Source organism: Dama dama, chromosome 19, assembly GCF_033118175.1.
Source record: "Dama dama isolate Ldn47 chromosome 19, ASM3311817v1, whole genome shotgun sequence".
Lineage (NCBI taxonomy): Eukaryota > Metazoa > Chordata > Mammalia > Artiodactyla > Cervidae > Dama > Dama dama.
Window position 1 is genome coordinate 52,392,330 of NC_083699.1, and position 16,775 is coordinate 52,409,104.

At 37.1% G+C, this 16,775-nt stretch overlaps 2 protein-coding genes across 6 annotated transcripts in view; one reads left to right on the forward strand and one right to left on the reverse strand.

Annotated features, from left to right (window-relative positions):
• The window catches only part of EAF2 (ELL associated factor 2), a 44,463-nt gene extending 40,476 nt beyond the window's left edge, over positions 1-3,987 (reverse strand). The window contains exon 1 of the mRNA XM_061167048.1: positions 3,788-3,987. Within this exon, the coding sequence (XP_061023031.1) occupies positions 3,788-3,893 (106 nt within the window). The 5' untranslated portion in view covers positions 3,894-3,987. The remainder of the gene's footprint in view (positions 1-3,787) is intronic.
• Positions 3,988-4,068: 81 nt separating this feature from the next.
• Positions 4,069-16,775, forward strand: part of IQCB1 (IQ motif containing B1) — a 41,593-nt gene continuing 28,886 nt past the window's right edge. For 2 of the 5 annotated variants that reach the window (XM_061167049.1, XM_061167053.1), the window contains exons 1-5: positions 4,069-4,150; positions 10,500-10,611; positions 10,837-10,999; positions 12,848-12,977; positions 16,149-16,242. In XM_061167049.1, coding sequence (XP_061023032.1) covers positions 10,512-10,611; positions 10,837-10,999; positions 12,848-12,977; positions 16,149-16,242 — 487 coding nt within the window. In that variant the 5' untranslated portion in view covers positions 4,069-4,150; positions 10,500-10,511. Of the gene's footprint in view, positions 4,204-4,226; positions 4,363-4,799; positions 4,932-10,499; positions 10,612-10,836; positions 11,000-12,847; positions 12,978-16,148; positions 16,243-16,775 lie in introns of those variants that run through there. The other 3 variants (XM_061167050.1, XM_061167052.1, XM_061167051.1) reach the window with 3 other exon arrangements.

A 16,775-nucleotide genomic window follows, 5' to 3' on the forward strand; every position in this document is an offset into this window, starting at 1 on the left:
TTAATCATATGTTCATTAGTGTACTCTCTAATATTTGCTCACACCAAAGCTTAACAACCACTTTTGGGAATGGCTCCACTTGGTGCCTCACAGTCTTCCTGCAGTCACTGTCCATGAGCTCATCATTTTATGACAGCAAAAAATGGTGTCATTTACAAACTTAGGAATTTCCATCTTTATTCACTTATCTAGATATAAATTGTAAAACTAGTGCTAGCCCAAATTCAGCACTTGTTCTAGTGAGTCCTATTGCTCAAACTCCTCTACCCAGTGAGGCATCTGCAGTTAAGCATTTAGTTTATCATTTATAGAGCACCCCACATCTTCCCTACCACATGCCAACTATCTTTTGATAGGTTTTACTGCCAAGCCCTGATAAATGCTTTCTGAAAGTCTAAATAAATTACATTTTCTGGCACTCGTCATACACATTTGAATATAACCTTTGAGAATAACGGTGACTACTATTTATACTCTACCATGTACCAAACACTTTGCTAGGTTGTTTATACTATCTATTTTAATTCTGAAATTCTGAAATGTAAATGCTATTATTATTATTATCATTTTACAGTTAAAAAACTGAGACTGAAAACTCAGAGAATGTTCCCAAAGTTATATTACATATATAGGTGGTGAAGGTCAGAATTCACATCCAGGTTTTTCCAAAACCTAAGTGTATTGAACAGGCATAATTACCCAATTACCTAAAAACAGATTACTACTTTCTTCCAGGTCATACTGATTTGAGTGTTTGTTATAAATTAGGCCCACCCTGAAGGGGATTAAGAGGTACAGACCTCCAGTTACATTATAAACAAGTCTTGAGGATAAAATACACAGCATAAAGAACATGGTCAATAATATTATTATAACTTTGTATGGGGACAGACACTAGACTTATGGTGGTGATCATTTCATAATATATGCAAATATAAAGTCATTATATAGGACACCTGAAACTAACATATGTCAATTTTGTTTCAATAAAAACTGTTTAAATAAATGGTTTTTATTTATTTAAAAATGCTAAAATATGTTCTTACAAATTATGATACTTTTAATATGTATTTCACAACCTTACCTGATTATGAAGATATTTACATTTAGGGGATAAATGAAAGCTTTGAGCATTATGTAAAACTGATACTGAAAATATTATATTTTTCACATATCTATCAATTTAAGAATATTTCATAATTTTAATAAAAATGAGAGAATGCTGAATTTATTACTTCATTCTATAGATAAGATGAGCTCAGCAGTTTAAAATGAATTTTCTAAATTACAGTTAATAGAAAAGTTGAAATTAATGTATTATGTGTGTATTTCTGTTCTACTTCATTACTGAGCTAAAACATGAATTTTTTTTAAAAATAGAAAAAGTTCTCCATCAATCTCCTTCAGAAAAAAAAATATCTTTATGCACAGTAGTGATAATTAAAAATAATAAACATTTTTGTTTCCCAGAAAGAAAATGCATAATTTTTTAAAATAAATAAACAAATCATGTCCACTTGCCTGTAAGAAAGTCTATAGTTTTCATCACTTACACTGAGTAATGAAAGGTTCTCTCTGCTTCAACAAGAAAAAAACTAAGGGCTAAACACCTTTCTAATGTCTTCCACAGGATTAAAAGTATATTCAAACACCTGGGTTTATTGTGGTTATTACTGTTGCTGTTTTGTTTATTTTCATTCTTGTAACTGGATCATCCAATACTCTGATTCTGAAGACACAATTCCAGCATTTTGAGACCTCTTATAAACAAAAGACTTTAAGGCATCTGCAAAGCGCTTTTCAAAGTCTATTTCTTTTTCACTTAATTTGGGCTTTATGCCCTTAAAAAGATATACCCAAGTGTCATGAAAATCGAGTCTTCAGCAAATTTGTATAATCTTAAAACATAATTAAAAAAAATTAATACTATGATGACTGGAAACCTGACAAAGAAGAGGAAAGGAGAAGGAAGATATTATTTGAGAGAAAGGCATGGAGAAACCAGATAAAACTCTACCATACTTTTGGAAAATGGAACTGAAGAAGGAGAGAAACTGCACAGCCAGCACTAGCTGTCTCACTAGACAAAGTGTGGTAAAGTAGGGTCAGTGTTGAAGATCTGTTTGCAAATACACTCCCATTTATTCTATCAACTGGATATTAATTTTGCTTAATAAAACCCTTTCATAAAATGTAAAAATATATCCTTGGAAAGTTAAACCTGTAGGCTCTTGATATCTTCACTGTGAGTTACTATAATTAGATTGTGTACAACTAAGTAAACCTAAAGAGAATGTGAGTTTTAACAAAGCATGAAACACTTCAGAGCAAAAACTATAAAGATCTCTAAAACAGTCTTACAACAGAATGACTGAGAAGGGTGGAATGATGAGACACTAAGGAAGGGTACTGTAGTACGAGGAAGTGAAAACATACCTACTGTACAATTTTGCCACAGAAAAACAAGAGGTTATGACTCAATGATCTCAAAGTTTCCTTCACACTCTATAATTCTATGAGGGTTATTATGCAAAGAATGAATGTTTTACATACCAAATCATAATATACTATGATTTCCTTCCTGGAATCTACACCATCCAGCAAAAGAGTTCTATTTCCTACCTCAACAACATAAAAGAGGAAAATGTATCAAAACTAGTTCCAGAGGACAAAAGAGCTTTCTAATAAATTAATAGCGCACCCTTCAATACTGTGATCATCAGTATTTAATAAATGATTGAATGAAATCAGGAGTCCAAAAGAGATATAGATATAAGAATGATCCAAAATCTTTCCCCAGAAATACACTAAATAAGAACCCCCATCAGTCAGAGACACCAAAAGTGAACACAGGAAAGAATATTTCCCTACCAACCTAAGGGCATTTTCTTTCCCATTTCCCTTTGCCTCCCATCCATTTGTCACCTTACTACAGTTGTTCCTTGAGTAACACGCACGAGGCTGAGATTCACAGGTCCACTTACATGAGGAATTTCCCCCCACTAAATAGAGTATCTGTATTTTCATTTTAGAGATCTTTAAATTAATGAAGTATGAGGAGAAGTATGTGTTCCATTAGAGGTCACATATATGGAATCAAAACACTAGAGTTTGAGTCTGATTCTACCCAACGGCTTCAGCTTCTGGACCTCCGCTGAGTCGTGTATCGACTCCCTGGTTTCTGAGGCAGAGACAGCAATAAGTGGATTTTCCACTGCGCGAGATCGACCCCCTAACCCCTGCGTGGTTCAAGGGTCAACTGTACCTTCTTTTCCACCTCTGAATCGTCCACCAGTCAGCTCTGACTCCATCCATAGTCGCCTCCAGACCTACCCCACATAGCGTCCCTTTCTACCTGCTGTTGTGCTTAGTCGCTCAGTCGTGTCCAACTCTTTGCGACTGTAGTCCGCCAGGCTTCTCTGTCCAAGGGGATTCTCCAGGCAAGAATACTGGAGTGGGTTGCCATTTCCTCCTCCAGGGATCTTCCCAACCTAGGGATGGAACCCAGGTCTCCCGCTTTGCAGGCCTATTCCTTACGGTCTCTGCCACCAGGGAAGCCCTGCTGGTCTCCCTTAAATCACTCCACTTAGAATTACCCACACCTGCTGCTTCCATCTGCCTGCTTCCACCGGCCCCCTAGCAATTTCCGGATAAGGCAGCGGGTTGCACAGCGCACCGCATTCTCCCACAGAATAAGAGGATCAGTTCGAACACGACTTGGAGAGGGTTGTGTTTCTGCACCCCCAAACCAGAACTCCTCCCTTTCCCCTCGGGCGTCCTCACTCACAGCGCACAGTGTGGAAGGCGCAGCGAGGCTGCTTCTCAAAACTGCCCCCTAATTTGAGAACTCGCTCGCGGCTGTCAATATGCGAAGGTCCAGCTGCTCCATTCATCCTTCTCCTGCGGCTCTGACTTTCCCTCGGCCGCTAGCGCCAACTACCAGTTGCCAACTCAGCCTGAACCAGCTGCGCTTGCTGCTGCCAGTGCAGCCACTACGGACTCCGCCCCGCGCCAGCTGAACGCCGTCCCACTGGGCGCTGATTGGCTTCCTGGAGAAGGGCGCCCCGCCCCTTGGCCGCGAGGCTCCTGGTCCCTGCGCCAACTTCACGCGTTGCGACGCACGCAGTCCCCGGGAGGCCGTGCTTCTGAGGTAAGGCGCTGGGAGCCGGGTTCTTTGGTGGAGCAACGCAAGGCGAGAATGAGGTAGCCGACTTGAAGTGGCGTCTGGGGAAGGAGGAGGCCCCGGGATACCCAGAGGGCAGGACCACAGTCTTCTGGACCAACTGACTGGGCTTTTAGGAGCTCTTTGAAGGAGAACCGGCCTTTTTGAGGAGATGTGGTGTGGAAACTGAGGAGGGGAAGGTGCGGAGAGTGCGCGCGAGGCCTAATGTCTTGTCTGAGGCCTGGTAGCGCCAAAGCCGGGTCTAGAATCCGGAGTAAAGGAGCCCGTGGCCTCAGAGCGCAGTCTGTGGACCTGACTGGAGGCGACGCTGTTATCTCAGCTGTTGTTATTTGGCCTAATATTCCTAAGGAAGTTCCAGGTGGTATTAGTACCGGAATGGGGGAGGGGAGGGGTTGAGGGGAGGTTGTTAAGAAGAGGGGATAAAGATTCAGGGTTAGGAACTGCAGATTTTTAGGATCAGTTGCAACTAGTTTGCATTGGGTTGCTGTCTTCATTTCTTTTCGTCGCAGAGATCCTTGGCATTAAGGGCACGGCCTGGAAAAAGAGATTCCCAGAAGATCAAGGCCAGAGAGCTTTTGCTCTGGCAACTGGGCAATAGTATTAATTATTGAAAAATAATGTCTTTTGTTTTTTTCCGTCTAAAAAGTTAATGACTTTAAGGGTAAAGATGACAGATGTGCTGTATTAGAGGAGAGGTACCCAAGAGAAAGTTTACGAATGGTTGCCATAACAGCGGTGGCTTTTCAAGGTGATTGAACACTCCCTTTCTTGACTGCTACCTTCTCCAAATTGTCATGTGTTGTTCCAGGCAGGAAGATGAACGTGGCAGCCTCAGCCTATCTGCTTGTCTAAATTCTGGTCTTTTAAAAGTGTACTGTTTCCTGTGGTAGTTAAGCATTCAGGTTCTGGAGCAAGAATCTTTGTGAACCCCAGTTTCATACTCCACAGAGTGACTTGTGCTAACCAAAGTTAGGTATGCTGATCAGTAAAAATTTGGGGGAAAAAATAATGGTACTTATAACTTAGACTTTTTCAGAGGATTAAATGAGGTAGTACAAGAAAGCATTTAAAACCATGTCATAAAGTAAAAGCTCTCTGAATGGTTATTATTTTTGAGATCTGACTGTCATGTAACATTTTAGGGCCATCTTTGGTGGCTGCCTTCTTTTCCAAATTTTAAATTCTTCTAAGAGGTAGGAATTATTATTTTGTTTACAGCTTAGAAAGTGTGTTCGTGGAAGCCCAGTCTTCTGACTCTATGTTTTTCATTCTTACCATCTATATCATGTATTTGGCATTTAACATATGTTATAGAATTAAGTATTTTATTTTACATATGTGTATATATGAGTATGTGAACACTTTTCTTTCCTGAATGTGAGCCGAGAATCTGTCCTCTATACCTCTGTCATAGAGCCGTGTGCTTGTTTGGTGGTGATGATGATGTTTCAGTAATGTTTTATTATGTTAACCAGAGATCAAGAACAGTGTTATAAGTCTGTTTTACTTTAAAAAGGCTTTACAGCAGAAATCTAAAGTTTCCATCATATAACAAGGGTAAAAGTAAAATGTCAAGAAATTGAAGTTTTGGAATACCCAAAATTTGTGTGTTTATTCATTCTTTCAATCTACATAAATATTAAGATATTAAGTACCTACTACCCACCAAATACTAGTCTATCTTCTGGGAATATAGCCGTGAATCAAAGAGATAAGAAGGCAGCCACCAGGAATGGTATGAGTTTTACCCTTGTGAGGCTTACCTTCTAATGTGAATTTTCTCTAAACATATATTTAAATAAACTATATTTTACTAGCTAGCCCAGGAAGAAACAGATTAATGAACTAAATAGAACTAATGAATTAATAGAACTAAATAGAATTAATGAACTAAAAAATATATTGAAGTGACATTTCAGATTGCTTCTCTTGTATCCATTCATGATAAATTACCTCAAGAGTTTATGAAAACTATGTGCACTTGTTCTTTTTTCACCAATCTGTAACTTCATCTAACTTTATAACTTCCTATCATATACCATTCAGAAAATTAACTTACATATGTTTTGAAGGTTAAGTTGTAAGTAAATGAAGATATAAGTAAAACAAAATCATAAAAAATATAGAAAAATTTAGGAGATTATATTTTAGCTCTTAGGGTAGGAAGGACCTTTGTAAGCGTGACACCAAGGGTAAAAGTCATAGAGGGAAAGATTGTTATACTTGACTACATAAAAATTGTAAATCTCTGGTAAAATGTAATTAAACTTTAAAAAAATAAATGGCCGACAAGGATAAAGTGTTTATGACAGTGAAAGTGTTAGTCCTTCAGTCCTGTCCAACTCTTTGCGACCCCATGGACCATAACCTGCCAGACTCCTCTGTCCATGGAATTCTCCAGGCAAGAATACTGGAGTGAGTTGCCATGCCCTTCTCCAGGAGATCTTCCCAACCCAGAGATCACACCCATGTTTCCTGCATTGCAGGCAGATTCTTTACCTTTTGAGCTACCCAGGAAGCCAAAATGTAAATGTGTTTACAGCCAATGTAAAAGATAAAGGGTGTCTAATCCATGTATAAAAAGCTTAAAGCTTCTACAAAGGAATAAGACAAGCTAATAGAAAAATTAAGGGGTGCAAATAGAAAATATGTAAAAAAAGAAATGGCCAATAAACGTGGAACATGTTGAACCCCCCTAATAATCAAGGAAACAGAAATTAAAACAGGATGATACCATTTTTCACCTAGCGAATTGACAAAAATGCAAAATATAACATTATTTACTATTAAAGGCTTAGTAAAATGAGCACCTTCAAACATTGTTGCTGGAAATATAAATTGGAACATCTATTTTGGAGTAAAATTTATGCTTAATGAAAAAATTTAAGAATACGTATCTTGTCATCCAGCCATCTGACTTGAAGAGAAAAATTCATCCCACAAAGAACTATCATGAGTACATAAGACATGTACTTTGATATTCATTGCAGCATTCCTTATAATGGCATATACTCTGAATGACTTCCAGTAGAGGAGATGCTTAAATATATTTTGATGCACTATTATGAAGGAAGCATAGCATAATACAGCCATTGGAAAGAATGAGGTTAACTCTGTCCACTTTCTTGGAAAGTTATATGCCTTCTATGTGCCAAGAGTTGTGCTGGGCTTTTTAAAAAAATATTTCCAGAAAACTTATTTTTTTTAATGATTTATATTTTGCCTAATAAGGAATGCTTTCTGGATGCCTGTATTATGACCAAAAATGTGAACTGTGGTGCCAGTTATGAAGAATAATAGCTTAAAAAGTGGCTTAGAAATAGGTTTTTGGAAATATGTTTCGTGTTTTTTTACTCTTTTATGTGGGAGGGGATATTGAACATTGAAATGGAAATTTGAGTCATATTGATCTGTATTTGAATACTTACTCTACCACATGGAGGAGGGGTGGTGGAACAATGTAGGTTTATTCTTCAAACTTTATTTTTTTTTAATCTGTAAAGTGGAGATGAATAAAGGCTCTGCCTCATAGTCCTGTTGCAAGGATTAAATGAGATAATGCTTATGAAAGCACTTCACATGGTGCTTAATTCAAAGTAAACAATGCTATGTTAGCCTTTATTAATTATTAATAAATAACATCTGTATTTTTTATGGTTTCTTTGAGCTTTGGATGCCTTAAAACTTTTTTTTAAAGAAAAGAGTTAGCAACAAATTAAATTAGGATGTGGATTTTTTTTTTTTTAAGATAATTGATTTTGTTTACTATGCTATTTATAAACAAGCTTTGGTTATTTTATAATGACATTTCTGAAATTTGTGTTGGGAATCCCCAAGACCAACTTCAGGTTCAGTGATTTGCTAGGAGGGCTCATAGTTCTCCAGATATAATTATATTCATAGCTATGATTTATTATGCTACAAGGACACAAAATAAAGTCAGCAAAGGGAGAAGGCACATGAGGTGAAGTTCAGAGGAGAACAGGTACTCTCTTCCAAGAGAGCCCTATCCCAATGGAGTCACACAGGATAATGCTTAATTCTTCCTGCAATTAATTGTGATAACGTGTTGAAGTATAGTCTACCAGGGAATCTCACTAGCAACTCAGTGACCAGAGTCTTTATTGGAGGATGGTCATGTAGGTGTCCTCTGCTCAGTTCAGTTCAGTTCGGTCACTCAGTTGTGTCCAACTCTTTGTGACCCCATGAATCGCAGCACGCCAGGCCTCCCTGTCCATCACTGACTCCCGGAGTCTACTCAAACTCATGTCCATTGAGTCGGTGATGCCATCCAGCCATCTCTGTCGTCCCCTTCTCCTCCTGCCCCCAATCCCTCCCAGCATCAGGGTCTTTTCCAATGAGTCAACTCTTCACATGAGGTGGCCAAAGTATTGGAGTTTCAGCTTCAGCATCAGTCCTTCCAATGAAAATCCAGGACTGATCTCCAGGACTGGTTGGATCTTCTTGCAGTCCAAGGGACTCTCAAGAGTCTTCTCCAACACCACAGTTCAAAAGCATCAATTTTTCAGCACTCAGCTTTCTTCACAGTCCAACTCTCACATCCATACACGACCACTGGAAAAACCATAGCCTTGACCAGATGGACCTTTGTTGCCAAAGTAATGTCTCTGCTTTTTAATATGCTGTCTAGGTTGGTCATAACTTTCCTTCCAAGGAGTAAGCGTCTTTTAATTTCATGGCTGCAGTCACCATCTGCAGTGATTTTGCAGCCCAGAAAAATAAAGTCTGACACTGTTTCCACTGTCTCCCCATCTATTTCCCATGAAGTGATGGGACCAGATGCCATGATCTTAGTTTTCTGAATGTTAAGCTTTAAGCCAACTTTTTCACTATCCTCTTTCACTTTCATCAAGAGACTTTTCAGTTCCTCTTCACTCTCTGCCATAAGGGTGGTGTTATCTGCATATCTGAGGTTATTGATATTTCTCCCAGCAATCTTGATTCCAGCTTGTGCTTCTTCCAGCCCAGCGTTTCTCATGATGTACTCTGCATATAAGTTAAATAAGCAGGGTGACAGTATACAGCCTTGGCGTATTCCTTCTCCTATTTGGAACCAGTCTGTTGTTCCATGTCCAGTTCTAACTGTTGCTTCCTGACCTGCATACAGGTTTCTCAAGAGGCAGGCCAGGCAGTCTGGTATTCCCATCTCTTTCAGAATTTTCCACAGTTTATTGTGATCCACACAGTCAAAGGCTTTGGTGTAGTCAATAAAACAGAAATAGATGTTTTTCTGGAACTCTCTTACTTTTTTGATGATCCAGCGGATATTGGCAATTTGATCTCTGGTTCCTCTGCCTTTTCTAAAACCAGCTTGAACATCTGGAAGTTCTCGGTTCACGTATTGCTGAAGCCTGGCTTGGAGAATTTTGAGCATTACTTTACTAGCGTGTGAGATGAGTGCAATTGTGCGGTAGTTTGAGCATTCTTTGGGATTGCCTTTCTTAGGGATTGGGATGAAAACTGACCTTTTCCAGTCCTGTGGCCACTGCTGAGTTTTCCAAATTTGCTGTGTTACCATGTACCAAAATTCCAGACTTCAGGAAGGAAAGCAGGTGTTCAACATAAACCACATTGTTTTTACGAACAGTTTAGGCCCAGTGAACCACACTCATATTAAGAAATTGGTGGAAACCTCCTGAAATCTAAGTTCTTAGACACCAGCCAAAGAGCCAGGCTTATAAGGAGACCTTTGAAAATGATAGCAGTCTTTAGGCCTGTATTGGGCTTCCCAGGAGACTCAGTGCTAAGGAATCTACCTGCCAGTGCAGGAGATGCAAGAGATGTAGGTTCAAACCGTGAGTCAGGAAGATCCCCTGGAGCAGGAAATGGCAACCCAATAGCAACTCCAGAATTCTTGCCTGGAAAATTCCATGGACAGAGGAGTGTGGTAGGCTACACACGGGGTCTCAAAAAGTTGGAAACAACTAAGCACACATACACACACAGGCTTGGATTAGCTCTTTTCTGCATACTTTGTCTTTTATGATAAAAGAAAATTAACTCCTAACCTAGGATTGTTGTACAGATTAGAGAGAGTGAGTGTGACACGCCAAGCACAGTTTTGGACTCTTAGTGAATGCACAATAAGCAGTACCTACTGTAGCTGTTACATGAAGGTATAAGAATCTCTAACTGGAGAAATCCACGTTTCTTCCTATAAGGAAGAAATGAGAGAAATCTACCTTTCACTTTTCAAACCAAGCAAAGCTATTGCCGTTTGTGTTTCATATGTTATTTAGGGGGTGACCTAACTAAGGACTGTTGACCTTTATGTTTTTGATTCTGTTGAATATAGGTGGTATGAGAAATGAAGCCAACAGGTACAGACCCGAGAATCTTATCTCTGGCTGCTGAAGTTGCAAAAAGTCCTGAGCAGAATGTCCCTGTTATACTGTTGAAGTTAAAAGGTAAGAAAATCTTTTTTATGATTGGTTAATTTGTTTAAATATCAAAACAAATTCCATCATATTAGCATTTGTTTTTAATTTGTTCAGTGAAATCTTAACATTGTGATAAAGCAGTGATTTCTTCCTTTTTAATGTATTTTTAGTTTTTATTCAACCTATAGAAATACAGATAGCTCTTGGATTTATTGAGCATAAATAAGTATATCTTATTTCCTTTTGCCTTAGAAATAATAAACAACACACCTTTAGGAAGCTCAGAGTTGAAGAAAATCAAACAAGATATATATTGTTATGATCTCATCCAGTATTGCCTCTTGGTCCTCAGTCAAGATTGTTCTCGTATCCAGGGTGGTTGGACTACAGTTTCCCAGCTAACACAGATATTAAGGTAAAATGAAGCAAAAAGTCAGCTTTTTGTTGAGGGATGTAGTAGTAGATTCTTATTTTTAAATTTGCTTTCTTTTCTTAAAATCTCGCTAACAAACATTGACAACTGCTTCCATGGTATGTTATGGATGTATATTGTTCCTAACTGTACTTGTGACTATTTCACCGTCTAAAATTTCATTCTATAAGCTCTGCGAAGATGATGATCTTGTCTCATGCTCACCACTGAACCCCAAGGACCTTATAGACTCTTCATTGGCTAAAGAATATTAAAGAAACAAAGAGATTAAGACTCTGGCTCTATACTGGAAAAACTTAACAGTAGAGATGGGTTGACAGTCGTGTGGATTTATCATACAAGGCATAATGAAAGAGGTACTGAAATGAAAGGCATTTCAGGAGAGATACAGAAACTTCATTTCGCAGTATATTGATTTAGCTATCTCAAATTTATATTTCATTAGTAACCCAAATCATACCAATAAATTTAGAAGCAGCATTTACTGATCTATTGCCACGCTAGAAATTAAGAGAAAAAGAGGTCAAAACCATTTTTTATATAGGGGGCAATAAAATAAGCCAGATGTTCTCAGTGTCTAAGCCGCTTCCTAATTAAGTAACTGAAAATGTGCAGTACTCATTGGATCTTAGGTTTTGAAACTGCTTACTCATAATTAAAGATAGATAAAGGCCAGATTCAAACTATACCATTAGGTATACCTTAACAACTGTATGTAATATTTTTATACCTTAATTTTCAAGATTATTTCCTGAAGTAAAAAAAGCCTTATGTCTTTGTTTTGTTAGATATGTTAGCTCATGGAAATATTGATTGAGCTAGACTCTCAGAAGTAGACTCCAAGTCTCAAGAAATCCACATGTTTGTGAATGTACAAAAATGTATTTCATTTATTAACATTTTCAGTAAGAATAATACTTTTAATTAACTTTAGAAACGAAAGGGAAAAGAGAAACTGATGCTTATGGGTATAAGTCTCTTGACCTTCAGAACCAATATGCAAAAAAAAAAAAGACGTATTAGTTAAGTTTTTAGTATACTCGATATGTAGTAACTGTTACACAAGCCTCAGGCATTAGTACTTACTCATTAGAATACAAACATAGAGACCATTCTTGAATTGGGAACTTTTTTTGGTATTAGTTTGCAGAAATACTTTTTATTATTGAACCTTTTAAATATACTCATTTCATACCTAGGGGATGACTTTATGTACGGTTTCAAGAGGACCCATTTTTCTAAATGACCTTTCATTGTATGCTGTGGAATGTATCTACTAGAGTTTTTGCTGTTTGTCCTTCTGATGTAGGGAATATGCAATCAGATATTTTTCAGGTTTTAGGAAAGGAGATTTCTTAGAAAGAATTGGTATAAAATTAGAGTGTTCCATTTCCTAATCTATCCCTTGTAGACTAATACTACCCTAGCTATTTTTCAGCTGTCTGATGTCTAAAATGTATCAGTTAACACATATGTTATTCCCAAGTTAAATTCTCAAGGTATTCTATTGCTTTTAGAGTGTGTGTAGCCCATTCACCAAAAACTTGCCTCTTTCTCTTTATTGTGAGCCAAGTGTATTTTGTTTCCTATAGAACTAACAAGTAAATTTTTAGAAAATAGACATGCTAGTTCTAAGTATAGGCAAAATTCACACCACTGTTTACTTGTTAACAAAGTTGTTATACTGTCCATTAAAAATTCTTTATTGGCTTGACAACAAAAGAAAGATACTAAAAATTCTCATTAAGACACAGTGTCTAGAAGCCTTAGCATTTGTCTAAAATTTGTAATTGGCGCAAACTGAGTCACAAACTTATGCTCTTATTTCAGCCATTGCTGTGTTGGCTTGGAACCGGGAGAAGATGCAGAAGAATTTTACAATGAATTACTTCCATCGGCTGCAGAAAATTTTCTGGTTTTGGGGAGGCGATTACAAACATGTTTCATCAACGCAGCTAAGGTATGTTTGTTTACTTAGGGGTTTGTGTTTTGTAGCCAAAACTGTTTCATTCTTGAGGTGATATTCCACATTGTTTTTTTAGATGTGCAATATTTGGCTGAAAGTGTAGTTAGAGTGGCTTCCAAGGTGGCTCAATGGTAAATGATCCACCTGCCAGGCAGGAGATGCGGGTTTAATCCCTGGGTCAGGAAGACCCCCTAGAGAAGGAAATGGCAACACATTCCATAATTCTTACTTGGGAAATCCCATGGACAGAGGAGTCTGGTAGGCTACAGTCCATCAGGTCGCTAAGAGTCGGACAGGACTGAGTGACTTCATTTCACTTTTCACTTTCATGCACTGGAAAAGGAAATGGCAATCCAGTCCAGTATTCTTTCCTGGAGAATCCCAGGGACAGGAGCTTGGTGGGCTGCTATCTATGGGGTCGCACAGAGTCGGACACGACTGACGTGATTTAGCAGCAGCAGCAGCAGAGTAATGGATTCAAACATTTTAGCTACAAAAAAAACCTTTACAGTTGAAAATTTTACAGTGCTGACTGAAGCATATTGTATGACACTATGCTTTTTGAAGTATCCGCTTTACTACTGAGTTTTGAGCAACACCCATCAATATTTATTTCCATAGCATAATTTCTACTTTAATTAATAGCAGAGGAAAGTATTGTTTTCTAAGCCCAAGGCTTTTCTTTGTTAACTCCAATGGTAAAGAAGAAGAAAGGTGAACTTTCTATTTGCTCATTCAGATCCTCTCTAGTCAAAATATTTCAACCAAAACATTTGGGTTCATATCAGTCCAACAAATATTTCTTGAGTGAATTATGCTGAATAGTAAATGTACTTTTTTTTTGACCCATGGATTATTTTGAAGTATGTTGCTTAGTTTCCAGATAGTTGAGGATTTTCTTGATATTTTATTGTTATCAGTTTCTAATTTAATTCTGTCCTAGTCAGATAACATACCGTGTCATTTCAGTCCTATGTCTCCTGTTTTGGCAGGCAGATTCTTTACCACTGAGCCACCAGGGAAGCCCTGGATCTGATTTCTTTTTCTGGCTGTGCCACAAACTAACTCTGGATTCTTACACAAATCACTTGATTTCACTCTTCCTCTGTTTCCTCCTTTGTAAAATGAATTTCCATCTCATGAAGAGCTCAGACCATTATGAAAGCTTTATGTTTTCATCAAAGCCCTTTTATTTAATATTGCCCATTTAAAGGCAGTAATAATTATATTATTTTCATTCATATTGTCCTTCAGTACATTTCATAATACTTTTCCTGTTTGTTATTATGGTGTTAGTATAGAGATAAAAATTTTTTTAGTATATCCATCAAAGGGAGTAAATAGCTACAAAAAAAAAAAGAGGGCCCTTTGACTACAGAATAAATTAAAATTGATGGATAAAAAGATGATGACAAGAGAAAGAGGATTCAGTGCACAGGCCCAGAAGAGCCCAGAAGTAGTGTCCAGAATCCAGGCAGGAAGCTACTATCTGAGTCCATGACTCAGATAACAGTGTGGCAGGTGCTGGTGTGATGGACAGGCTGGTTGAGCAGGAGGACTCGCTCTCTTTGACCTCAAGGCCCAGCCTCTGCCTCTGAGCCCATTCAGTTCCTCCTGTAGCACTTGTTTGTTGATGGGTTATCATGGCATCAGCAGCACAGACTAAAATGAAACAGTTTGTATTTTGGTTTAAAATTAATTAAAATTCTGTTTCTGCTGTCAGCAAAGAATAACAAGAAAACTGAACTTATCTATTAATTCTATCTACCTAGTAGTTTGTCAATCATATATATTTTTAAATTAGTTGGTATGTTGGTAATGGAGTACATAGTGGGACATACATAGGATTTTATGGCCTAAACTGAAAACTTGTTAAAATATACATATATACAGGCATACATACATATGTGTATACACACAGACACACACATACATACATATATACATATATTCTATGTTTAAGAATAGAAAAGCACCTATGCCAGAATTTTGAAGTGACTTAGGGATAAATTTTGTTAACCAGTCTCAGAGGCTATGAATTTAAGTTTGACATTATCTGATGGACTTTTAAAAGAAAGTAGTGATTTTAGGAACCCAGCAGTATCCTTTGAGATTGGTAGCAATGAAGATTATGTGCCCTTTCTTTTCAGTGAAACTGGCTAAGGCAATTTATTGGACTAAAGGGATTCTTGATCTAATGTGACACTTCTTTCTTTTTTGATTGTTGTTATATTTGTTAGTACATGTCTGTTTAACCACCTGTCTAATCCTGCACTATAATAATAGGAAGAAAATGCTTTCATTATTATAAAGAGTAACCATAGCAATCATATTTTTGCTGTTACTACTTTTATACTGTAGTGCATTCAGAACGTGGATGAGATTAATGGCCTTTATATTAACTTTGCAGTAAAATTATGTGGCCAGGGAAAGACAGAACTGTGAATGTATTCTGTTTCTTATTTCCCACTTTGACACATACTCTAATCTAGAATAATTCCTCACTCTGCTTTTCAGAAGGAAAGAAGCAGAAAAAAATTGTCATTTATTTATTGGATAAATATTGATTTAACTGTGTGTTTGAACTGTTTTAGACACTGGGTGTGTAGTATATAGTGGGTGTATAGTGGAGAGCTAAATAGCATGGTCTCATGCTCTCATGGAGTCATAGAGTAGAAGCTGCAACTGAAATATGCTGAATGCCTATATGCTGACATCTATATGTGCATATTGCAGTGATGTTCAACCCTGGCTGCATACCCAAGTCACCCACCTAACTGTGTAAAAAGCAGATGTCTAGACTTTTAACTTTGGAGATTCACATTTCAGTATGTTTGGACTAAAACCTGTACATAGGAATATTTTTAAAACTCCATAGATGATTCTTATGAATGACTGGTATCAAAAAATCCCTAGTGTATCAGCTTATAGTTCTTATGCTTCTTATATTGTCCCATTTGACCTCTGGATAGCAACCACTTCTGATATATATTACTAGCCTTAACTGCAGTTTTATAAATTAAGAAAATAAAAGCTTCAAGATTATATACCTCATAAATAGCTAAGATAGATCCAAAAACCTGGTCCTAAGACTCCCCAGAGAGAAGTCTGCCTTTTATTAATTAAAACAATTACAGTAAAGTCAATTCTTCTGTGTGTGTTAAGGGTGAAGAAAAAGATGCATTACTACACTTTTTTGAAGTTGTGACTGATTCTCTCTTCTGGCTATTGGGAGGCCATGTTCAACTCATCCAAAATGGTAAGAGAAAAGATTTTTAATGTAACTGATAGTCATTTTAATGTAACTGCTAACAGTTTGATTTTTGTTTTCTAAAACAAAAACTTCATTAAATACAGATAAATACAGTTAAGTAAAAGCACATTGAAATAACCCCATACACAAAAAGTAAAGGCAAATTTGGATGTTCCAGCTTTAAACAGACAACATTAACAATAATATTACATTAAGGGGAGTATTGTTAAAATAAAACTTTCTCCTTAGCTTTTTCTATGTAGCAAATTTAAAATAAGTCTTAATAATTTTAACAGTTTATTCTCAGGGAAAAGTTTTTTATGTTTGTTTTGAAGATTACAGTTGTATTTTTAGACTTAGTGTGACAGAAATCCTTATGTAAAGAGTATAGATGTGATTTAACTCACAGCCTAACTATTGAGGTAAGATTAAGCTTTTATATGGTGACATTTTACTAAACTGGAAACTTTATAGGCTATTTCTGTACATACATTGAAAAATATAAATATATGTTTTATGTTTCCTTAAGACTAGAAAGT